The sequence below is a fragment of the Scyliorhinus torazame genome, chromosome 22 (assembly GCF_047496885.1).
Source record: "Scyliorhinus torazame isolate Kashiwa2021f chromosome 22, sScyTor2.1, whole genome shotgun sequence".
Classification (NCBI taxonomy): domain Eukaryota; kingdom Metazoa; phylum Chordata; class Chondrichthyes; order Carcharhiniformes; family Scyliorhinidae; genus Scyliorhinus; species Scyliorhinus torazame.
Genome location: NC_092728.1, coordinates 42334819 through 42360332, shown reverse-complemented (window position 1 = coordinate 42360332; position 25514 = coordinate 42334819). Strand labels below are relative to the sequence as shown.

The following is a 25514-nucleotide window of genomic DNA, read 5'->3' as shown; positions in this document are numbered from 1 at the left end:
TATTAATCTTCAATTTCATCACCATGTCAAAAATATATTGAACTACTTTCAGAGGACTTTTTATAGCAAGCAGAATCACTGGCTTAAGGTGGTTGCCACAGGTCACCTGACATGTTTGGAATTACAACTTAGTCAGTTTGTGAGAATTTCCGAGACATGCCAAGACAAACCTGTGGAATTTCACACTTGCTGATGAAAAAAACTACTTCAAAGATGAACTGGCACTTACCGTTTTCATTTCTTTTTAAAAAAACATTTTATTGAAGGCATTTAAAAATATTTACAAATACAAAACGTCAAAACCAAAAGGACAACAGAAATACATGCGCAGGCCACAAAACCCCTCCCTGCCCTTAGAAACCACCCATTCACCTGCCTACCACCCCAAAATCTGCCTTCTTTTTCCAATCTTTCTTCCCACCTGCATTCCTGGATCCTCCGACACTCTAAATATCGCCACCTCTGGACTCGGAGCTATCTCCGCCCCTAAAACCTTTGCCATAACCTTCAAAAAGCCCGTCCAGAATCCCCTCAACTTGGGCAAGTCCAGAACACATGAACAACCAGCCCCTCCGAGGGCATCATAATAAAACTGAGCAACCTCCGAACATTCACTGACAACTGCCGCCCCCCATACGAACCCCATCTGGTCCTCCCCTAACACCCCCCGGCATACACTCCTCTCTCGGCACGCCAACACCTTTGCATCTACATTCAGCAGCGAGATCAGACGATACGATCCACTCTGCTCAGAGTCCTTAAGCAAAATCGAGGCCTAAGACACCGTTGGGGAGGAAGGGGGGGTCGCAGTGGAGGCTAGGGTTCTGAAGGCGGTGGTATGGGAGGGACTCGACTCATTAAACATCGCCACTAGCAGGGGCTCCAGTTCCCTCCCAAACTTTTTATAAAGCGCGACTGGGAAGCCGTCCGGGCCCATGCCTTCCTCGCCTGCATCGACCCCACACAGTCCATCTCCTCCCTCAGCCTGATCGGGGTTCCCAGTCCATCCGACTTCACCTCCTCAACCCTCGGGAACTCCAATGCATCTAGATACCGTCTCATCCCTTCACCTCACCTCCGACTTATACAGACCCCGATAAAAAGCCTTAAAAACCCCATTCACCCCCTCTGGCTCCGATACCACCGTACCCCTCTTGTCTCTCGGCCTCCCAATTTCCCTCGCCCCCACCTGCTTCCTCAACTGATGCACCAGCATCCTACTCTCCTTCTCCCCGTTTTCATATCACTCTCCTGGCTCTGCGCAGTTGTCCCAATGCCTTTCCAATAGGAATGAGCCCAAACTCCATCTGGACCCTCTGCTTCTCCTTTAATAACGTCTCTTCAGGCGCCACCGAATACCTCTGATCCACCCTCAAGATGTCCTCCACGAACCTCATCCTCTCTGCCCACTCCACCTTCTCCCTACGCACCTGAATCAAAATAAATTCCCCCTATACCATCGCCTTCAGCACCTCCCACAGCGTGGAGGACGAAACCTCCCCCCCCTCCATCTTATTCAGCTCCACATAATTCCAGATGGCCTAACCCTCTCCCAAACCACCTTGTGTCTGCTAGGAACCCTACATTGAGCCTCCACTGCGACCGCTGGTTCCCCCTTCTGCAAATGCACCCAGAGACCATAATCGCCATATACTCTGAGCTATCACACCGCCACCAACATAGAACATGGAACAGTGCAGGCCCTTCAGCCCACGATGTTGTGCCGACCATTTATCCTAATCTAAGATCAACCTAACCTACAACCCGTCAATTTACTGCTGTCCATGTGCCCGCCCAAGAGTCGCTTAAATGTCCCTAATGACTGACTTCACCACCTCTGCTGGCAGTGCATTCCATGCACCCATTACTCTCTGTGTAAAGAACCTACCTCTGACATCTCTCCTATACCTTCCTCCAATCCCTTTAAAATTATGTCCCCTCGTGACAGCCATTTCCACCCTGGGGAAAAGTCTCTGGCTCTCCACCCTATCCATGCCTCGCAAACCTTGTAACGCCTCTATCAAGTCACCTCGCTTCCTTCTTCGCTCCAGTGAGAAAAGCCCTAGCTCCCTCAACCTTTCTTCAGAAGACATGCCCTCCAGTCCAGGCAGCATCCTGGTAAATCTCCTCTGCACCCTCTCCAAAGCATCCACATCCTTCCTATAATGAGACAACCAGAACTGAACAAGTGTGGTCTAACCAGGGTTTTATAAAGCTGCAGCAAAACCTCTTGGCTCTTAAACTCAGTCTCCTTTTACTCTTATGTGAGAAATAAAAGAATGACCAGGGTGAGGGTAGGGCCGGTCAAGGACAGTAGTGGGAACTTGTGCATGGAATCAGAAGAAATAGGAGAGGCGTTGAATGAATACTTTTCTTCAGTGTTCACAAAGGAGAGGGGCCATGTTTTTGAGGAAAGGTGTGTGATTCAGGCGGGTAGGCTGGAGGAAGTAGATGTTCTGAGGAAGGATGTATTAGCAATTTTGAAAAACCTGAGGGCCGACAAGTCCCCTGGGCCAGATGGGATATACCCAAGGATTCTTTGGGAGGAGGGGATGAGATTACAGAGCCTTTGGCTTTGATCTTTGGGTCCTCGCTGTCCATGGGGATAGTGCCAGAGGACTGGAGAGTGGCAAATGTTGTTCCTCTGTTCAAGAAAGGGAATAGGAATGACCCTGGTAATTATAGGCCAGTTAGTCTTACTTCGGTGGTCGGGAAGATAATGGAAAAGGTGCTGAAGGATAGGATTTATGACCATTTGGAAAGATGCAGCTTAATCCGGGATAGTCAACACGGATTCGTGAAGGGTAGGTCTTGCCTCACAAATTTGATTGAATTCTTTGAGGAGATAATTAAGTGTGTAGATGAAGGTAGAGCAGTTGATGTCGTATACATGGATTTTAGTAAGGCGTTTGATAAGGTTCCCCATGGTCGGCTCATGAAGAAAGTAAGGAGGTGTGGGATAGAGGGAAATTTGGCCAATTGGATAAGTAACTGGCTATCACATAGAAGACAGAGGGTGGTGGTGGATGGAAAATTTTCAGACTGGAGACCAGTTACCAGCGGTGTACCACAGGGATCAATGCTGGGTCCTCTGCTATTTGTGATTTTTATCAATGACTTGGAGGAGGGGGCTGAAGGGTGGGTCAGTAAATTTGCTGATGACGCCAAGATTGGTGGAGTAATGGATGAGGTGGAGGGCTGTTGTAGGCTGCAAAGAGACACTGATAGGATGCAGAGCTGGGCCGAAAAATGGCAGATGGAGTTTAACCCTGATAAATGCGAGGTGATTCATTTTGGTAGAAAAAATTTGAATGCGGATTACAGGGTCAACGGCAGGGTTCTGAGGAATGTGGAGGAACAGAGAGATCTTGGGGTTCATGTCCACAGATCTCTGAAGGTTGCCACTCAAGTGGATAGAGCCGTGAAGAAGGCTTATCGTGTGTTAGCGTTTAATAACAGGCGGCTTGAGTTTAAGAGCCACGGGGTTATGCTGCAACTATACATGACCCTGGTGAGACCACATTTGGAGTATTGTGTGCAGTTCTGGTCACCTCATTATAGGAAGGATGTGGAAGCATTGGAAAGGGTGCAAAGGAGATTTACCAGGATGCTGCCTGGTTTGCAGGATAGGTCTTATGAGGAAAGGTTGAGGGAGCTAGGGCTTTTCTCTTTGGAGCGGAGGAGAATGAGAGATGACTTAATAGAGGTTTATAAGATAATGAGGGGGATAGATAGAGTGGACGTTTAGAGACTATTTCCTCGGGTGGATGTAGCTGTTACAAGGGGGCATAACTATAAGATTCAGGGTGGGAGATATAGGAGGGATGTCCGAGGTAGGTTCTTTACTCAAAGAGTGGTTAGGGTGTGGAATGGACTGCCTGCTGTGATAGTGGAGTCGGACACTTTAGGAACTTTCAAGCGGTTATTGGATAGGCACATGGAGCACACCAGAATTACAGGTAGTGGGATAGCTTAATCTTGGTTTCGGACAATGCTCGGCAAAACATCGAGGGCCGAAGGACCTGTTCTGTGCTGTACTGTTCTATGTTCCTTGTTAATGAAACCCAACACACCATATGCCTTCTTAACAACCTGGGTGGCAACTTTGAGGGATCTATGTACATGGACACCCAGATCCCTCTGTTCTTCCACACTTCCAAGAATCGTGCCTTTAACCCTGTATTCAGCATTCAAATTCGACCTTCCAAAATGAATCACTTCACATGTATCTAGGTTGAACTCCATCAGCCCAGCTCTGCATCCTGTCAATGTCCTGTTGTCACCTGCAACAGTCCTTGACACTATCTACAACTCCACCGACCTTCGTGCCATCGGCAAACTTACTAACCAACCCATCCACTTCCTCATCTAAGTCATTTTTTAAATTTATGTACACATTTAGTGTACCCAATTAATTTTTTTCCAATTAAGGGGCAATTTAGTGTGTTCAATCCACCTACCTTGCACATCTTTGGGTTGTGGGGGCGAAACCCACGCAAACACGGGGACAATGTGCAAACTCCACACAGTGACCCAGAGCCGGGATCGAACCTGGGACCTCGGCGCCGTGAGGCAGCAGGGCATCCAAGTCATTTATAAAAATCACAAAGAGCAGAGGTCCCAGAACTGATCCCTGCGGGACACTCCAGGCGGAATACTTTCCATCCACTACCACTTGCTATCTTCTTTCGGCCAGCCAATTCTGTATCTAGACAGCCAAATTTCCCTGTATCCTATGCCCCCTAACTTTCTGAATGAGCCTACCATAGGGAACCTTATCAAATGCGTTACTGAAATCCATATACACCACATCCACTGCCCGACCTTCATCAATTTGTCTCGTCACATCCTCAAAGAATTCAATGAGGCTTGTGAGACATGACCTGCCCCTCACAAAGCCATGCTGACTATCTTTAATCAAACTATGTTTTTCTAAATAATCATAAATCCAATCTCTCAGAATCCTTTTCAATATTCTGTTCACCACAGACGCAAGACTGACTGGTCTGTAATTCCCAGGGATTTCCCTATTCCCTTTCTTGAACAGGGGAAAAACATTCGCCTCCCTCCAAACATCCGGTGCTACTCCAGAGGAGAGTGAGGACGTAAAGATCATTGCAATCTCCTCCCTCGCTTCCCATAGTATCCTTGGGTATATCCCATCAGGCCCAGGGGACTTATCTAGCCTGATGCTTTTCAAAATTTCCAGCACATCCTCCTTCTTATCAACCTGTTCGAGTCTATTAACCTGGTTCATTCTGTTCTCACGAGCAACAAGGCCCTTCTCTCTAGTGAATACTGAAGCAAAATATTCATTTAGGACCTCCTCTATCTCCTCAGACTCTAGGCACAAGTTCCATCCACCATCCCTGATCGGCCCTACGCTCAGGGGCTAGTTTAGCACAAGGCTAAATAGCTGGCTTTTAAAGCAGACCAAGGCAGGCCAGCAGCACGGTTCAATTCCCGTACCAGCCTCCCCGAACAGGCGCGGGAATGTGGCGACTAGGGGCTTTTCACAGGAACTTCATTTGAAGCCTACTTGTGACAATAAGTGATTTTCATTTCATTTCATTCACTCTGATCATCCTCTTATTTCTCACGTGTAGAACACCTTGGGGTTTTCCCTAATCCTTCCCGCCAGGGCTTTTTCATGCCCCTTCTAGCTCTCCTAAGTCCATTTTTGAGTGCTTCCTGGCTACCTTGTAACCCTCTCGAGCCGTGCCAGATCCTTGCTTCCTCAACCTTACATCAGCTTCCTTCTTGACTAGAAGCTCCACTTCTCTTGTCATCCAAGGATCCTGCACCTCATCATTCCTTCCTCGTCTCAGTGGGACAAACTATCCAGCACTCGCACGCAGCAAGTGCTCCTTAAACAACCCCCACATTATTGTTGTGCATTTCCCCAAGAACAATTGTTCCCACTTTATGCTCCTCAGCTCCTGTCTAATAGCAGTATAATGTCCCCTCCCCCAATTAAATATCTTCCCATACTGTCTGTTCCTATCCCTCTCCATGACTATGGTAAAGGTCAAGGACTTGTGGTCACTGTCACCGAAATGCTCTCCCACAGAGATATCTGACACCTGGCCTGGTTCGTTGCCAAGCACCAATGCCTTGTCAAAAACAAAGCAATCAATTTAGGAGTACACCCGGTGCACGTGAGAAAAAACTAAAACTAAAACTCCTTCACCCTCGGCCTCTGAAACCACCATACATTGGGAAATCTTTAGGGGGCAACAGAAAGCTACTAAAAAAGCTATAAAGAAGAGTAAGATAGATTATGAGAGTAAACTTGCTCAGAATATAAAAACAGATAGTAAAAGTTTCTACAAATATATAAAACAAAAAAGAGTGGCTAAGGTAAATATTGGTCCTTTAGAGGATGAGAAGGGAGATTAAATAATGGGAGATGAGGAAATGGCTGAGGAACTGAACAGGCTTTTTGGGTCGGTCTTCACAGTAGAAGACACAAATAACATGCCAGTGACTGATAGAAATTAGGCTATGACAGGTGAGAGGATTGTTATCACTAAGGAAGTAGTGATGGGCCCGATAATGGGGCTAAAGGTAGACAAGTCTCCTGGCCCTGATGGAATGCATCCCAGAGTGCTAAAAGAGATGGCTAGGGAAATTGCAAATGCACTAGTGATAATTTACCAAAATTCACTAGACTCTGGGGTGGTCCCGGCGGATTGGAAATTAGCAAATGTGACACCACTGTTTAAAAAAGGAGGTAGGCAGAAAGCGGGTAATTATAGGCCAGTGAGCTTAACTTCGGTAGTAGGGAAGATGCTGGAATCTATCATCAAGGAAGAAATAGCGAGGCATCTGGATGGAAATTGTCCCATTGGGCAGACGCAGCATGGGTTCATAAAGGGCAGGCCGTGCCTAACTAATTTAGTGGAATTTTTTGAGGACATTACCAGTGCGGTAGATAACGGGGAGCCAATGGATGTGGTATATCTGGATTTCCAGAAAGCCTTTGACAAGGTGCCACACAAAAGGTTGCTGCATAAGATAAAAATGCATGGCATTAAGGGTAAAGTAGTAGCATGGATAGAGGATTGGTTAATTAATAGAAAGCAAAGAGTAGGGATTAATGGGTGTTTCTCTGGCTTGCAATCAGTAGCTAGTGGTGCCCCTCAGGGATCAGTGTTGGGCCCACAATTGTTCACAATTTACATAGATGATTTGGAGTTGGGGACCAAGGGCAATGTGTCCAAGTTTGCAGATGACACTAAGATGAGTGGTAAAGCAAAAAGTGCAGAGGATACTGGAAGTCTGCAGAAAGATTTGGATAGGTTAAGTGAATGGGCTAGGGTCTGGCAGATGGAATACAATGTCGACAAATGTGAGGTTATCCATTTTGGTAGGAATAACAGCAAAAGGGATTATTATTTAAATGATAAAATATTAAAACATGCTGCTGTGCAGAGAGACCTGGGTGTGCTAGTGCATGAGTCGCAAAAAGTTGGTTTACAGATGCAACAGGTGATTAAGAAGGCAAATGTAATTTTGTCCTTCATTGCTAGAGGGATGGAGTTTAAGACTAGGGATGTTATGCTGCAATTGTATAAGGTGTTAGTGAGGCCACACCTGGAGTATTGTGTTCAGTTTTGGTCTCCTTACTTGAGAAAGGATGCACTGGCACTGGAGGGTGTGCAGAGGAGATTCACTAGGTTAATCCCAGAGCTGAAGGGGTTGGATTACGAGGAGAGGTTGAGTAGACTGGGACTGTACTCGTTGGAATTTAGAAGGATGCGGGGGGATCTTATAGAAACATATAAAATTATGAAGGGAATAGATAGGATAGATGCGGGCAGGTTGTTCCCATTGGCGGGTGAAAGCAGAACTAGGGGGCATAGCCTCAAAATAAGGGGAAGTAGATTTAGGACTGAGTTTAGAAGGAACTTCTTCACCCAAGGGTTGTGAATCTATGGAATTCCTTGCCCAGTGAAGCAGTAGAGGCTCCTTCATTGAATGTTTTTAAGATAAAGATAGATAGTTTTTGAAGAATAAAGGGATTGAGGGTTATGGTGTTCGGGCCAGAAAGTGGAGCTGAGTCCACAAAGCAGCCATGATCTCATTGAATGGTGGAGCAGGCTCGAGAAGCCAGATGGCCTACTCCTGCTCCTAGTTCTTATGTTCTTATTCGATGATCCACAACATCTCCTTAGCCATCACCAAAGCCTTCTGAGACCTAGGGCACGACCAGTCCACCCCTGGATTCAGAACCGTGTTAAAATCACCCCCCAAAATTAGCCAATGCATGTCCAGGTCCAGAATGTTCGGTAAGACCCACCGCACAAAATCTACAGCATCCCAATTTGGGGTGTGGCCACCTGAAATGGGCGCCCGCAAAGATCGCTGGGAAAAATGGTCAAAGTCAACGCAGATAGACTGCAGCTTGCAGATACACAAAGGCTGCAACCCAGACTTTGTAAAAGTAACACAGGAGAAAGGCCGGGCTCCAGGTAGAAACTGACAATAAATGGCAGACTTGGTGGCGTCTGTTTTCCGTATTTGGGAAGGTCTACGTGCCAAGGACACCAACGGCCATAGCCGACCAGGACTCGCCCCGCCATCAAGATGGCAACTCTTAATTGGTTAGGATCGATCAGAGTGATCAAGCCCTGAGCGATGGATTGGATATCCACCTGGGACCGCCCAAAAGCACAACTTTGCAAGGATACAAGGTGTTGCGCAGCCCACTACTCGCTCTCTCGACTGCAGCTTTCGACAGCCATAAACAACGGTGACCCCCTTCACCAGCTAAGAGGAATACCATCCACGCCATTGCCAAAGGGACCAGAGCCGAGGACACAGATGACCAGCAACCTACATCCAGCACTGCCAGACGACGAATCTCAGATGAGGCCATATCTGTTCTATACCTGGAAGTTAAGTTAAGGTCTTTCTTGTGTGTCTTAGCTGAGCGTTCAACTTGCACGTGTGTGCGAAATAAAGTGTTTTTATTGTGCCAAACAAACTTGTGGTCATGTCCATCGTATACAGGTTAAAGACACACTATGGTTTAGGCACCACAGGGGCATATACATTCACTGGCACCATGGGTGTCCCCTCCAGCTTCCCATTCACCATCATGAAACTCCCCCCCCCCCCCCCCCCCCCCAGATCACTCACAATATTGCCCACCTCAAAGGCGCCCTTCTGTTAAACCGCACCCCACCCCCCTCATCTTCATATCTAACCCCCAGTGGAACACCTCCCCACCCAGGCCTTCCTCAGCCTCACCTGGTCGCCAACTTCAGCAGCATCTCCTGCAAAAATACAACGACAGATTGAAGCCCCTTAAATGAGGGAAAACGCACAACCTTTTGACCGGGCCTCTAAGATAACTTTATATTTACGTTGCACGTAATCAACCGGGTCGGGGGGCTCTCCACACCGCACTCGCCGGTCAACCATAATCCCTTTTCAACCAGCTCCCCCAGATCCACTCCTCGTTCCCGCTCAGCCCTCCCCAAGATGTTGACTGCTATATCCTCCTTCCCAACTGCACCACACCAACTCCGCCCACGTCAGCCTCCCTCCCCTCCCTCCTTCCTCCCACAAACCCAGAAACATAAACAAAAGAAACCCAACCATTCCCTCTACTATTCCCTCCACAACTCGAACCCTCACTTCACTCCTGTTAACTAGCTTGCATGGTGCCCCCCCCCCCCCCCCCCCCCGCTCGAGGCTCAGGCCTAGCGCTCTTCCCCCAACCACCCTCACACACAACTCCCCGAAAATCACAGTACAAACACAGTGAAAACGGCAAAACAAACGCACTCACACCCACTCCGCAACTGTGACCATCCGTGCACCGTCCAAACTCACATTCCCAGGGCAGCACAGTGGCGCAGAGGTTAGCACAGATGCCTCATGGCGCCGAGGTCCCAGGTTCGATCCCGACTCTGTGTCACTGTCCGTGTGGCGTGTGGAGTTTGCACATTCTCCCCGTGTCTGCGTGGGTTTCGCCCATCCACAACCCAAAGATGTGCTGGGTAGGTGGATAGGCCACGCTAAATTGCCCCTTAATTGGTAAAGATTAATTGGGTACTGTAAATTTATTTAAAAAAAACACATTCCCCAGAGTAACATCTCCAATTTCCTTCCTCACACACCACCCAGTTCGTGGTCTCATAAATCTGCCCGCCTTCTCCGGTGTGTCAAAATAAAACACCCCACACTTCACCCCTCCCTTGTCGAGGGCAGCCTTGATGAGATTATGCCCAGCCCGCCACTTGGCTGACTCTACTCCCATGTCCTGGTAGACCCTCAGCTCGTTACCATCCCAGGTGGCATTTTCTTGTCTGCTTCGCCCACCTCAAAATCTTTTCCTCGTCAAGGAAGCGATGCAGCTATATCACCTTCGCTCTCGGAGCCTCCCCCTCCGTCGGCCTGTTCCTCAGCACCTTGTGCGCTTGATCCACCTCAAGGGGACGGTCAAAGACCGCCCCCCCCTCCCACACCAACTTCTCGAACATTTGCGCCACATATTGTGTGGCCTGCGATCCCGCGATACCTTCAGGCAGCCCCATAATTTGTAGGTTCTGCCTCTTTGACCGATTCACTGGGTCATCCACCTTCTTCCTCAACTTCTTTTGGCTCTCCACCACAAGCACAATCTCGACCTACATCGAGGCCAGCCGTTCCTCATGTTCGCCCACTGACTTCTCCACTCTCTCAATCGCCGCCCTCAGCGGCTCCACCACATTCACCAGGTCCTCTGAGACCTCCAGCCTCTGCAGCTGGAACTTTGCCATCAGGAACTCCACCAGTTGCTCGGTGAACCATTGGACGGACAACGCCATCCCAGCACGCTCTGCCTTCTTTTCTTGCGCACACCTCAAATATCCTCTTGCTCATGCCGCTGCCTCCTACTCGTCACACTTCTGGTGGACTTACCAACGGAGCACCAATATCCTTCAGTGCTCATGCATCTTTCACCAACCAACCCCTTAATTCGGATGAAACAGGACCACAGAATTCCACCTCAAGCGAGAGCCACCAAACGTGCAACCAATCACTCCATGGTCGCCACCGGATGTCTTACCATTTTCATTTCTATAAAGCCATCCTTCAGGCAGAGACAGAAAGTCTGCTAGGACAATGGTGATATCGAAGTTCTTCATATGTTTTTCCGAACTAAAAGGGAAGAATAGGCCACTCAGAAGTGATGACTGCAACTTGAAAGGAACTACTCACCTCAGCCAGAACACAATAGTCCAGACATGAGCTGAGCAACTGCATTATGTGGAATAATCATTAATGAAAGGTCATGTGGTCAGACTCACCATTTTAAAATGTCTTTTATTACTGATCGATGTTAGCTGTTCAATTCTGACCTCAGGTAACTGTCTGTGTGAAGCTTGCACTTTCTCCCATGTCTGCGTGGGTTGCCTCTGGGTGCTCGGATTCCTCCCACAGTCCAAAGATGTGCAGGTTAGGTGGACTGGCCATGATACATTGCCCTTGGTCCAAAATGTTAGGTGAGGTTACGGGAATAGGGTTGGAGCCTGACCCTAGGTAGGGTGCTCTTTCAGAGGGTGGGTGCAGAGTCCATGGGCCGAATGGCCTCCTTCTGCACTGTAGGGATTCTATGATAAGGGAACCATTCTTTTTTTTAAATAAATTTAGAGTACCCAATTATTTTTTTTTTCCAATTAAGGGGCAATTTAGTGTGGCCAATCCACCTAACCTGCATATCTTTTAGTTATGGGGGTGAAACCCACGCAGACATGGGGAGAATGTGCAAACTCCACACGGACAGTGACCCAGGGCCGGGATTCGAACCCGGGTCCTCAGCACCGCAGTCCCAGTGCTAACCACTGCATCACATGCCGCCCCCGATAAGAGAACCATTCTAACATACTAAAAGCCTGGTTATTTCTCAGCAATGTAAATGTGATTGATAATGGGGACTTCCGGCGACGGCCTATGAGTGAGTAGTCGCACATTCCCGTACCAGCCTCCCCGAACAGGTGCCGGAATGTGGCGTCTGGGGGCTTTTCACAGTAACTTCATTTGAAGCCTACTTGTGACAATAAGTGATTTTCATTTCATTTAATTTCATTTCATTTGTCCAATTAAGGGACAAGGCGGATTTTTTCAGTATTTTCTCCACCCGAAGGAAAAAGTATTTGAGGGCAAAAGGTAGAAAGTGTAACACATCTCTCGCTCACTCCTGTTCTCAAGTTCTGGACCCTATCTCTTATACAGTTTGGAATACATCCCAAAGATAGAGATACTCTGATTAGTAAGTTTGCAGACGACACAAAGGTTGGTGGAATTGCGGATAGCAATGAGAACTGTCGGAGGATACAGCAGGATTTAGATTGTCTGGAGACTTGGGCGGAGAGATGGCAGATGGAGTTTAATCCGGACAAATGTGAGGTAATGCATTTTGGAAGGTCTAATGCAGGTAGGGAATATACAGTGAATGGTAGAACCCTCAAGAGTATTGAAAGTCAAAGAGATCTAGGAGTACAGGTCCACAGGTCATTGAAAGGGGCAACACAGGTGGAGAAGGTAGTCAAGAAGGCATACGACATGCTTGCCTTCATTGGCCGGGGCATTGAGTATAAGAATTGGCAAGTCATGTTGCAGCTGTATAGAAGATTAGTTAAGCCACACTTGGAGTATAGTGTTCAATTCTGGTCGCCACACTACCAGAAGGATGTGGAGGCTTTAGAGAGGGTGCAGAAGAGATTTACCAGAATGTTGCCTGGTATGGAGGGCTTTAGCTATGAGGAGCGATTGAATAAACTCGGTTTGTTCTCACTGGAACGAAGGAGGTTGAGGGGAGACCTGATAGAGGTATACAAAATTATGAGGGGCACAGACAGAGTGGATAGTCAGAGGCTTTTCCCCAGGGTAGAGGGGTCAATTACCAGGGGGCATAGGTTTAAGGTGAGAGGGGCAAGGTTTAGAGTAGATGTACGAGGCAAGTTTTTTACGCAGAGGGTAGTGGGTGCCTGGAACACGCTACCGGAGGAGGTAGTGGAAGCAGGGACGATAGTGACATTTAAGGGGCATCTTGACAAATATATGAATAGGATGGGAATAGAAGGATACGGACCCAGGAAGTGTAGAAGATTGTAGTTTAGTCGGGCAGCATGGTCGGCACGGGCTTGGAGGGCCGAAGGGCCTGTTCCTGTGCTGTACATTTCTTTGTTCTTTGTTCAATCAAAAGAAACTCTGCCTATTTATATCATCCCGACCAAGAAGTATGAACATTTCAAAATCCCAAAGCAGCGTTTCCAGGGGAAAAGCTATTAGCATCGTTAAAGAAACTGTCTCAGCCACAAATAAAAGCGATGGAATGATTTTTTTTTAAAATGTAGAATACCCAATTCATTTATTCCAATTAAGAGGCAATTTAGCGTGGACAATCCATCTACCCTGCAGTTGTGGGGACGAAATCCACACAAACATGGGGAGAATGTGCAAACTCCACGCAGACAATGAGCCAGGGCCGGGATCGAACCTGGGACCTCGGCACCGTGAGGCACCAGTGCTAACAACTGCGCCACCGTGCCGCAGCAAAGATGGAGTGATAAAAGTTTACTTTTTGCCTTTTTTTAATGTTAAATTTAGAGTACCCAATTCCTTTATTTCAATTAAGGGACAATTTAGCGTGGCCAATTCACCGACCCTGCACTTCTTCTTGGGTTATCTGTGTGTGTGTGTGAGTGTGTGTGTGTGGGGAGGGGGGGAGCAAGAGGATTTCTTTTCATATATAATCTCGTGAGGTGGTGGAACGCTACGCCATAGCTAGGGACCGAAGCAGAGACCATATCAACATTCAAGATGAGCTCAAACAGGGATTATTACAACTAGGATGCTCATTAGTCATAGGCTGAGTACAGCCCGAATGTCAAGGTCAACAAATTACCTCTCCTCAGAGTTAATTAAAACAGTGAGTTGTATAAGATTAGGGTCTCTTATTTCTGTGATCTGCAACTTTCTGATTTCTAGGTGATTGGTGAGATTACCTGAAGTGTTGGAAACTCTCACTGCAAGTGGCAATAATTGTTGAGCGTTGAAGACGCATTTCATTACATCTTCCAGATCTGTGTTTTTGTATGAAAACTTCTCAATGTGAGCAGGAAGGCAGTTTTTTCAAAACCCCACATTGTAACAATGGTAGCTTTTGATTTTATAATTGAACAACAGGAATATTTACAAACCTATTTACTTCCAAAAGTTAACTCTTAACTGCACTGCAGGAAACAAACATTTTCCCAGGCCTCACTGAGCTCCAGATATCAGTGATTTAGTGGAGGCCCATCCTTTCATGCCAAATGGGTACAAGTGATAGGGCAAACTTTGTTGCACCTCCTGAGCAGTCAGCTGTCCCAGTGTTTTTGTTCACACAAAAAATGAACACATCATGGCAGAACAAAAAAAGAGGACACAACTGAAATGTTGGGAACTATTTGGAAATCTTAGGTGTTCATACTGTACTTTGAATGTAGGGCTGACGTTGGTGTCCTTAGAAGAGCCATGGTGTCTATCACAACATTATAATGCATGAAGCAAGCTCTCAAAACCACGGTCCAAGATGACAGACATATTGCTGAATGTCAAGGAAGTCCAGGGATCAATGCAGCTATTACTGTTAAAAGGGATGGCAACACCGACATCCTAACAGTACAGTGTAAAAAGACAATCTGTTACCTTTCTGAGCGTGGATTCTCATTCAGCAATTAGATTTGGGAAGCCGGTACACTCCGCCAGAATAGACGAGTTGGTGGTCCTTTACTTTCTTCTGTAAGAATAACTGGAGCTCCTGCATGTCAATTTCGGCCATAACTGGCCCCGTCATCACAAACATCTTGAGCATGGTGTGAATACGCTCCAGTGGTAAACTCTCAAGATTGGTCAGCATACCCTGGATGTACGTCCAAAAGAGCTGCGAGACACAAATTAACCACTTTATTTAAACCAAAACACTTTATTTATTTTTTTTTAAATATATATTTATTAAGAATTTTTCAACAAAATTTCAACCATACAAACAACCCCCACCCCCCCTACAAAAAGAAAGAAAGCTCGCATAGCAAGACATGAACATGGCAAGTCAATAAGATACAGAACTTTGTACATTGGATTCCTCCCATACATGTCAGTTTTCCGGATCATTCATGTGTTTCCTTGCTCAAATGCCCCCCAGAAAACCCCCCCCCTCCCCCCCCCCCGCCCCCACGAACGATGTCCCCCCCCTCCCCCCTTGGGTTGCTGTTGCTGCTGTCCGACCTTCATCTACCGCTCCGCGAGATAGTCCAGGAACGGTTGCCACCGCCTGTAGAACCCCTACGCAGACCCTCTCAAGGCAAACTTTATCCGCTCCAATTTGATAAACCCAGCCATATCATTTATCCAGGCTTCCACGCTGGGGGCTTCGCCTCTTTCCACATTAACAAGATCCTTCGCCGGGCTACTAGGGACGCAAAGGCCAGAATACCGGCCTCTTTCGCCTCCTGCACTCCCGGCTCGTCCACTACTCCAAATAGTGCTAGCACCCAGCTTGGCTTGACCCGGACTTTCACCACCTTAGATACTGTTCCCGCAACTCCCCTCCAGAACCCCTCCAGTGCCGGGCATGACCAAAACATATGGACATGGTTCGCCGGGCTTCCCACATCTGTCCTCCACCCCAAAGAACCTACTCAGCCTCACCCCCGTCATATGCACTCTATGAACCACCTTAAATTGTATCAGGCTAAGCTTGGCACACGAGGAAGAGGAATTAACCCTACTTAGGGCATCAGCCCATAGCCCTCCTCAATCTCCTCCCCCAGCTCCTCTTCCCATTTACCCTTCAGCTCCTCTACCAAAGCCTCCCCCACTTCTTTCATCTCCTGGTATATCGCCGACACCTTGCCCTCTCCGACCCATACGCCCGAAATCACCCTGCCTTGAATCCCCTGTGCCGGGAGAAGCGGGAATTCCCTCACCTGCCGCCTCACAAACGCCCTCACTTGCATGTACCTGAAGGCATTTCCCGGGGGTAGTCCAAATTTCTCCTCCAGCGCCCCTAAGCTTGCAAACGTCCCATCAATGAACAGGTCCACCATTCGTCTAATCCCTGCCGGATGCCAGCTCTGAAACCCCCCATCCATCCTTCCTGGGACAAACCGATGGTTATCTCTGATCGGGGACCACACCGAGGCCCCCATCGCACCCGTGCCGTCTCCACTGCCCCCAGATCTTTAGCGTTGCTGCCACCACTGGACTCGTGGTGTACCTTGTCAGCGAGAGCGGCAGCGGTGCCGTCACCAGCGCCACCAGCGTTCCTTTGCAGGACGCCATCTCCAACCTCTTCCATGCCGCCCCCTCTCCCTCCATCATCCACTTACGGAGCATCGCCACGTTGGCTGCCCAGTAGTAGCCACCCAAGTTCGGCAACGCCAGCCCTCCTCTATCTCTGCTACGCTCCAGGAACCCCCTTACCCTCGGGGTCTTACTCGCCCCCCACAAATCCCATAATGCTCCTGCTTACCCTCTTAAAGAAGGCCTTGGTAATCACAATTGGGAGGCATTGAAAAACAAAAAGAAACCTCGGGAGGACCACCATTTTAATCGACTGTACCCTGCCCACCAGCGAGAGTGGCAACATGTCCCACCTTTTAAAATCCTCCTCCATCTGTTCCACCAGCCGCGTCAAATTGAGTTTGTGCAGTGCCCCCCAGCTCCTAGCTACCTGAATCCCCAAGTATCGAAAGCTCCTTCCAGCCCTCCTCAACGGTAGGTCATCTATCCCTCTTCCCTGATCCTTCGGATGCACCACAAAGAGCTCGCTCTTTCCCACATTGAGCTTATAGCCCGAAAAGTCTCCAAACTCCCTTAGGATCTGCATGACCTCAACCATCCCCTCCACTGGATCCACCACATACAGCAACAGGTCATCTGCGTACAGTGGCACTCGATGTTCCTCTCCCCCTCGAACCACCCCCTCCCATTTCCCCGACTCCCTTAACGCCATGGCCAAAGGTTCAATTGCTATGCAAACAGCAGAGGGGACAGGGGGCACCCCTGCCTCGTCCCTCGATACAGCCAGAAATACTCCGACCTCCGCTGGTTCGTGACCACACTCGCCACCGGGGCGCTATACAGGAGCTTAACCCAACTAATAAACTCTCCCCCGAACCCAAACCTCCTCAACACTTCCCAGAGATACTCCCACTCTACTGGGTCAAACGCCTTCTCCGCGTCCATGGCCGCCACCATCTCCGCCTCTCCCTCCACCGATGGCATCATTATCACATTTAGGAGCCTTCGCACATTAGTATTTAGCTGCCTGCCCCCCACAAATCCCGTCTGGTCCTCATGAATCACACCTGGGACACAATCCTCAATCCTCGTAGCCAACATTTTTGCCAGCAACTTAGCATCTACGTTGAGGAGCTAGATCGGTCTATACGACCCACATTGCAGTGGGTCCTTATCCCGCTTCAAGATCAAAGAGATCGTCGCCTCCGACATTGTCGGGGGCAGGGTCCCCCCCTCCCTTGCTTCATTGAAGGTCCTTACCAGCAACGGGGATAACAGGTCTACATACTTCCTATAAAGCTCCACCGGGAACCCATCCGGCCACAGGGCCTTCCCTGCCTGCATGCTCCCCAGTCCTTTAACCAGCTCCTCCACCCCAATTGGCGCCCCCAAACCAGCCACCTCCTGCTCCTCCACCCTCGGGAACCTCAGTTGATCCAAGAATCGTCACATCCCCTCTTTTCCCCCTGGGGGCTGGGACCTATACAGCTCCTCGTAAAAGGCCTTGAATGCCTCATTCACTTTCCCCGCACTCCGCACCGTAGTTGCCCTGTCATCCTTGACTCCACCTATTTCCCTCGCTGCCATCCTCTTACGGAGCTGATGTGCCAGCATCCGACTCGCCTTCTCCCCGTATTCATATATCGCCCCCTGTGCCTTCCTCCACTGTGCCTCTGCCTTCCATGGTCAACAGGTCGCACTCCGTCTGGAGACTTTGTCTCTCCCTGAGTAGTCCCTCATCAGGGGCCTCTGCATATCTCCGGTCCACTCTTAAAATCTCCCCCACTAACCTCTCCCTTTCCCTGCCCTCACTCTTCACCCTATGAGCCCTGATGGAGATTAACTCTCCCCTGACCACCGCCTTCAGCGCCTCCCATACTACTCCCACCTGCACCTCCCCATTGTCGTTGGCCTCCAGATACCTTTCGATGCACCCCCGCACCCTCCCACACACTTCCTCGTCTGCCAGCAGTCCTACATCCAACCGCCACAACGGACGTTGGTCACTCTCCTCCCCCAGCTCTAGCTCCACCTAATGCGGGGCATGGTCTGAAATGGCTATGGCCGAATACTCCGTTCCCTCCACTTTCGGGATCAATGCCCTGCCCAGAACAAAAAAATCTATCCGGGAGTTGGCCTTATGTACGTGGGAGAAAAAAGAAAATTCTCTGGCCAAAGGCCAGGCAAATCTCCACGGAGCTACCCCCCCCATCTGGTCCATAAACCCCCTAAGCACCTTGGCCGCAGCCGGCCTCTTCCCCATCCTAGATCTGGAATGATCTAATGCTGGGTCCAGCACCGTGTTAAAATCCCCACCCATTATCAAACTCCCTACCTCCAAGTCTGGAATACGCCCCAACATCCGTTTCATGAATCCAGCATTGTCCCAGTTCGGGGCATATACATTCACCAGTACCATCTCCGTCCCCTGCAACCTACCGCTCACCATCACGTATCGGCCTCCATTGTCCGCTACTATGTTCTTGGCCTCAAACGACACCCGCTTCCCCACCAATATTGCCACCCCCCTATTCTTCACATCCAGCCCCGAATGGAACACCTGCCCTACCCATCCCTTCCTTAACCTGACCTGATCTGCCACCTTCAGATGTGTCTCCTGAAGCATGACCACGTCTGCCTCCAGTCCCTTTAGGTGCGCGAACACTCAGGCCCTCTTAACCGGCCCATTTAGGCCTCTCTCATTCCACGTGATCAGCCGGATTGGGAGGCTACCCCCCCCCCCCCCCCACTGCCGACTAGCCATCTCCTATCTTAGGCCAGTCCCGTGCTCGCGCCTCCCGCACCCTCCAGTCCCCCAGGCGGGGAACCCCGTCCCGATCACCTCTTCCATTTTCACTTCCCCCTCGGACAGTGCATCAGCAACTCTTATGTCTGCCCCCCCTCCCCTCCCCGCTAGATCCGCATCTAGCACTTTTGCTCCCACCATATTACTTCCGGAAGTCAGCTGACTTCTGCTAACCGCGGCTTCCCCCGCCTCCCCGTTGATCTCCCCCGTGTGGGAGTCTCTCCTCCTCCTTGCCTTCCTCCATCCCGCCCCCCCCCCTTTTAGCGCGGGTAAAAGCCCGCGCTTTCCTGAGCCAGCCCTGCCCCCTATGGCGCAGCTCCTGTTGCGGCCATTATCCCAGTTCCCTCATCCCCGAGTCTCGCCTCCCTCCAGCACCGACGCCCACATTCCCCATCATCTCGTCTACAGAAAAGAAAAGAAAAAAGAAAAGGGGAATTTTAACCAGAACTCTACCCACATCCCCATCCATCGTCCCACCCATGAAGTAATCTTTACCCATATTTACAACCCCGTATACAACCAACATCTCCCCCCACAACCACATCCCCTCAGGTCGAGTCCAATGTTTCCGTCTGAATAAAGGTCCAAGCCTCTTCTGGCGTTTCAAAATAATGGTGTCGGTCCTGATAAGTAACCCACAGTCGCGCAGGCTGCAGCATTCCGAACCTGACTCTTTTTTTTGTGCAGCACCACCTTGGCCCGGTTGAAGCCAGCTCCTTGCCACCTCCGCGCTCCAATCCTGGTAAACCCGCATTCTCCCATCTACTGCTCCGCACCTTCTTGGCCCATCTCAGAACACTTTCTTTGTCCACGAAGCAATGGAACCTTGCCACTATCGCCCTTGGCGGCTCATCAGCCTTGGGTCTCCTCGCCAGGACCCGGTGAGCCCCTTCCAGCTCCAGGGGGCTCGGAGAGGCCTCCGCACCCATCAGCGAATGGAGCATCATGCTCACATACGCCCCAGCATCAGCCCCCTCCACTCCTTCGGGGAGACCCAGAATCCGGAGATTCTTCCTCCTCGACCTGTTCTCCAGGCCCTCGATTCTCTCGGCTCACCTCCTGTGCACCGCCTCGTGCGCCTCCATTTTTACCGCCAGACCCAGGATCTCGTCCTCGTTCTCATTCGTTTTATCCCTCACCTCGCGAAGCTCCACCGCCCGGGCCTTCTGGGTCTCCTTCAGCCCCTCGATCGCCAACAGCATTGGCGCCAGCACCTCCTTTTTGAGCTCCTCCACACAGCGCTTAAGGAACTCCTGCTGGTCCGGCCCCCATTCTGCTCGATCTCCGCCCTCCGCCATCTTGCTTTTTCCCCCTCGTTTTTGCCGCTGCTCCAGAGCCTCTTTTCCCGCCGCTCCACCACTAATCTCGGCCATACAACGCAAGGGGGGGGGGGACCTTACTTCACCTTCCCACACGGGATTAAATCAAAAAAGTTCCGTTGGGGCTCCTCTGGAGAGCCCAAAAGTCTGTTATTGCGGGAGCTGCCGAAATGTGTGGCTTAGCTCCCCATCGCCGCAACCGGAAGTCAAAACCAAAACACTTTATGCAGGATGAATGCTCAGCCCCTGCTGCTCCGCAAGCTGAATGTTCATGCAGGAATCCAGTGCCATGGCATTGGGCTTCATCCAGCACTTTGTCTGCAAGGCCTTTTTCTCTTCACGTTGGAGCTGAGACAGGGAGTGCCAAAATAATTTAACCCAGGTGGATGTAAAAGATACCACAGCGCTATTTTGAAGGAGGAGGAGGAAAGTTCTCCCAGGGACCTGGCCAATATTTTTATCGCTCAAACATCACTAAAACAAATGATCTGGTCATCACCACATTGCTGTTTGCTGGATTCTGCCGGATGTCATGTTTCCTGTATTAATAAAGACTGCTTTAAAAGTTCTTCATGGCTGGAAAGCGCTTTGGGACACCCTGCGGTTATCTTCCAGAAATAAGGGGCACCAGTGCTGTTCGCACATGATGCCCACATTAGTGGAGTCAATGGATAGCCATGAACACTGGTAATATCAAGATAGGTGCTGATGGACCCAACAGCTTTTAGTACTAAGATATTTCCCAGGGATTTTGTGATCATTAATAGTAAAAGGGGGGGGGAGCATTTACCTTATTTTAATCAAGGATAGTAAGTTATTATGCAATGCATCATAATGTGATCAACCACAACACTGTACCTGTAACTCCTCCTCTTTCTGATCGGCTTGTGAAGCCATGGCGGAGTCACCCTCCTCGTCACTATCAATCAAAACCATTTTCTCCTGTTGATCCTTCTGTTCCTCCTCAATCACTGTAAATGTGTCTGTGGGATCCTCTTTCAGGACCCCCTGCTGCTGCCAAAGAGCAATCTTCCTTCGAAGTGCGATGACAGGAACCTTAAGTGCATCACTGAGCTCGTCCAGAGTCCAGGTGCCTATAGATGCACACACATTCAACAAAAACTCAGCTTTGATTCTAGTTGCACATACAGTACATAGAACATGTGAGATTGTCTTGTCAAAGAATGAATTGAATTTGTGATCTTCATTATGCCTAATTCAAAATCATAAAAATTCTTGAAGCTACTAAATGTAAGAATTGATGGGGAAAAGTCTCAAGAGCTGATAAGTCAGTTTGCTCCAATACCCAATTAAATTAATGAATCACTGAACCATAGTTCCCAGATTAGGATATTGGCGTGTGATATATCAGTCGGGATGGACTAACTGGTCCCAGCTCCCCTGCATTAGGAAGGGAGAAGGAGAAAGGATTTTTAAAAAATGAACCAGCACTTCCAATCCTGATTACTGTACAATCATCTGCGCACGAAGACCAGACTGGGCTTGGCTGTGATGCCCATGCAGTTGTGCAGCCCACAGACACGGTCCTGGCTCAGAGGATTAAACATTGCCACTTTGATCAAGGTCCTAGAGAGTGGCCAATGCCAGTGAACCCTAGAAAAGGGGACAAATCCTTAGGAGAAAGATAGAGATAGGGAACGATTGGTGGAAAAAAATTATATTTCAACTTCATCGACCCACAGACTCGAACATGCTTCACTAGTCTTTTCTGGTCATTTGTATCGCAACTCAATGTTGACAATGACCAGGACATAAGAACAAGGTTTTCTATGGAATAGAATGGAAGCAGGGCACATACCACACAGGAGACAAATGTGTTAGATGGTACTATGCTTCAGTTGCTCCCCAATATCCCTATTCATCCATGGAAGATAGCTGAATAATGAACATTGCTTTTGTGTTTAATTGAGATAATGTTGGCGAAATTCTGTTTCATTTGCCACTAATTACACACAGATACTTACTCTTTTGTTGAAATTGCATAATGATGGCAGCATGGACAGGCGAGACAGACAGAGACAATGTTCGATCTTTCAGCTCAATCTCCAGGTCAGCATTTCCCAGGTGAGGTTTCCAGTTCAACGATCTCATGGCCTGAAAGAGATGAAACCATAGACCATAAACAAGAGAGAAACTTTGATTGCATTAGCCTTTGAAGTCACACACAGTGAGCAAAAAGAAGTCCATCTCAGGTTTTCAAAGTAGAAACATCACTGGATAATATCTTAAAAAACCTGCTTCCACTGATGTTGACGGTGCTTTAAGAGCTGTCAAAGCAAAAGACAAGTTCTTGACATGCTAGTCAAAGAGAAATTGAACTTCATTTTACATTTCGTTCAAGGTTTCATGAGCTCTTGGTTGTATTAAAGTGGCCCTTTTTTCCAATTGAAGAAACTAGCACAAACATTACTCTGAGTTTCCAATCCAACAGCAATATTTTTCCTCTGTTGATTTTTTGAAGCGTATTCAAACTCAAAAACCTTTAATTGTGAAATGTAAGTACAGAAATAGGACAACAAATTCTGAACCTCTACCAAAATCCTTCTTTCGTACACCATGACCTTGTATGTGGTTGCAACGTCCAAAAATACACCTCTACAGGAAATCTGTACTGAGGGAATAGAACAAAGGAAGAACAAAGAAAAATTATAGCACAGGAACCGGCCCTTCGGCCCTCCAAGCCTGCGCCGATCCAGATCCTCTATCTAAAACTGTCGTCTATTTTCTAAGGATCTGTATCCCTCTGCACCCTGCCCATTCATGTATCTGTCTAGATACATCTTAAATTACGCTATCGTGCCCGCCTCTACCACCTCCGCCGGCAATGCGTTCCAGGCACCCAACACCCTCTGCGTAAAGAACTTTCCACATATATCTCCCTTAAACTTTTCCCCTCTCACCTTGAACTCGTGACCCCTAGTAATTGAGTCCCCCACTCTGGGAAAAAGCTTCTTGCTATCCACCTTGTCTATACTTCTCAGGATTTTGTAGACCTCAATGAGGTCCCCCCTCAACCTCCGTCTTTCTAATGAAAATAATCCTAATCTACTCAACCTCTCTTTATAGCTAGCACCCTCCATACCAGGCAACATCCTGGTGAACCTCCTCTGCACCTTCTCCAAAGAATCCACATCCTTTTGGTAATGTGGCGACCAGAACTGTACGCAGTATTCCAAATGTGGCCGAACCAAAGTCTTATACAACTGTAACATGACCTGCCAACTCTTGTACTCAATACCCCTTCCGATGAAGGAAAGCATGCCTTCTTGACCGCTCTATCTACCTGCACAGCCACCTTCAGGGTACAATGGACCCGAACACCCAGATCTCTCTGTACATCAATTTTCCCAAAGGCTTTTTCATTTACCTATAGTTCGCTCTTGAATTGGATCTTCCAAAATGCATCACCTCGCATTTGCCCGGATTGAACTCCATCTGTAATTTCTCTGCCCAACTCTCCAAGCTATCTCTATTCTGCTGTATTCTTTGACAGTCCCCTATACAGAATGTATTGCAATAGAGTGTAAAAATATCTAACTTGTGATGGGGCACGGTGAAGTGCAGTTGCAAAGAAGGTCATGCAATACAGAGTGACAAAGTAAGCTCAAGGAAACTCACTGCCCCATGTTAGTGGGGCAGCGGACACATATTTATGAGTGTACATTCTTACAACCACATTTAGTCTCGTCATGTTAATCAAACAGGCACCAAAAGGCAGCGAAGTGTTTCTCCACAGGGAACAACAGCTCCAGAATCTTCCAGATATTCTTTTGTAGCATCAGTGGTGGTCCTTTAAGATGTACAGGGTGTACTCAATACCAACTTTTCAATCCCAGTTTCCAGGTCGAAAAAGACTTGCTTACTGTAAAACTACTACTTAGTTCCCAGGTGAGCTTGTAAGGCAGATTGGCTGACGGTAGTCCTTCAGTTCCTGTCTAGGACATCTGAACCATGAAAAATAGCTATTTTATGCAAAATACATTCGGGTCTTCCCTGCATTGGGACCCTGCAGTCAAGAAGAAAGCAATTGCATAAATACTCAGTACTTACTTTCAATTTCTCGTATTTTTTGGTATAAGTGTCCATTGCTTCCTTCACCTCAGAAGGGAGCTCGAGCTTCTCCTCTTTCAGTGGTGGCCAGAACTCACCAGACAATATCATTGCATTCAGGTGTAAAGGTGCCTCTTGGTCCTCCTCATGAATGTGGCTGTTTATCCGTCGAGAATCTGCCACATCCTGCAGTACAAAACCAGGGGATTAATGGAGTGTATATCTAAGGATATCAACAGTGATTATGTGACTGAATGCCTGAAATAATAATGCAGAATATGTAGATACAAATGTCATGACTGCGTTGACTACAAAGTTGTTGGATGTATTCTAAAAATCTGATTAGTTCATTAGTATCTTCCAGGGAAGGAAACTTGTCACTCCTACCCACCTCAGTCCACATGCACAGGCGCACACACGCAGATGTTGATACATGATACAAGGAAACCTTTAAGCAACAGCTATGTTTCATTTTAAAATTTAAGAATGGATGAAGGTGCTCAATCACATACAGAAAATACACTTTCTCCTCTCTCCTGTACTATACAGTTCAATCCTGCGAGCCGTGTACATGACATTCCACAGAACTATAGAAACGTTACACAGCAGAAAGAGGCCATTCAGCCCATCGTATCTGTGCTGGCCAAGAGAGAAAAAAAAGGAAACGAGCTGCTTATTTTCATCCTACGATCCAGCACTGGACCGTAGCTTGCTGATTACAGCATTTTCTATGCAGATCCAGCTACCTTTTAAACGATTTAAGCATTTCAGCCTCAACCACCAACTTCAGCAGTGAATTCCAGCCACCCACCACCCTCTGGGTGAAAAGGTTTTCCCTCATAACTCCTCTACTCCTTCTACCAATCACCTTAAATCTATGCCCCCTGGTAATTGACCCTTCAGCTTGGGTGGAGGGGGGGGAAGGGGGGATGTTTTCCTGTCTACTCTATCTCAGTCCCTCATAATTTTGTACACCTTGATTAGGTCACCCCTTAGCCTCTTCTGTTCTAAGGGAAAAAATCCCTAACCTATCT

At 48.3% G+C, this 25514-nt stretch overlaps 1 protein-coding gene across 3 annotated transcripts in view; it reads right to left on the bottom strand.

The window, feature by feature from the left end:
- The window catches only part of anapc2 (anaphase promoting complex subunit 2), a 68398-nt gene that overhangs the window by 2068 nt on the left and 40816 nt on the right, over positions 1 to 25514 (bottom strand). For 2 of the 3 annotated variants that reach the window (XM_072488121.1, XM_072488122.1), the window contains exons 10-13: positions 24481 to 24666; positions 22395 to 22524; positions 21268 to 21503; positions 14689 to 14923 (exon numbers count right to left, since the gene is read on the bottom strand). In XM_072488121.1, coding sequence (XP_072344222.1) covers positions 14711 to 14923; positions 21268 to 21503; positions 22395 to 22524; positions 24481 to 24666 — 765 coding nt within the window. In that variant the 3' untranslated portion in view covers positions 14689 to 14710. Of the gene's footprint in view, positions 1 to 11062; positions 11155 to 14688; positions 14924 to 21267; positions 21504 to 22394; positions 22525 to 24480; positions 24667 to 25514 lie in introns of all 3 variants that reach the window. The other variant, XR_011937611.1, reaches the window with a different exon arrangement.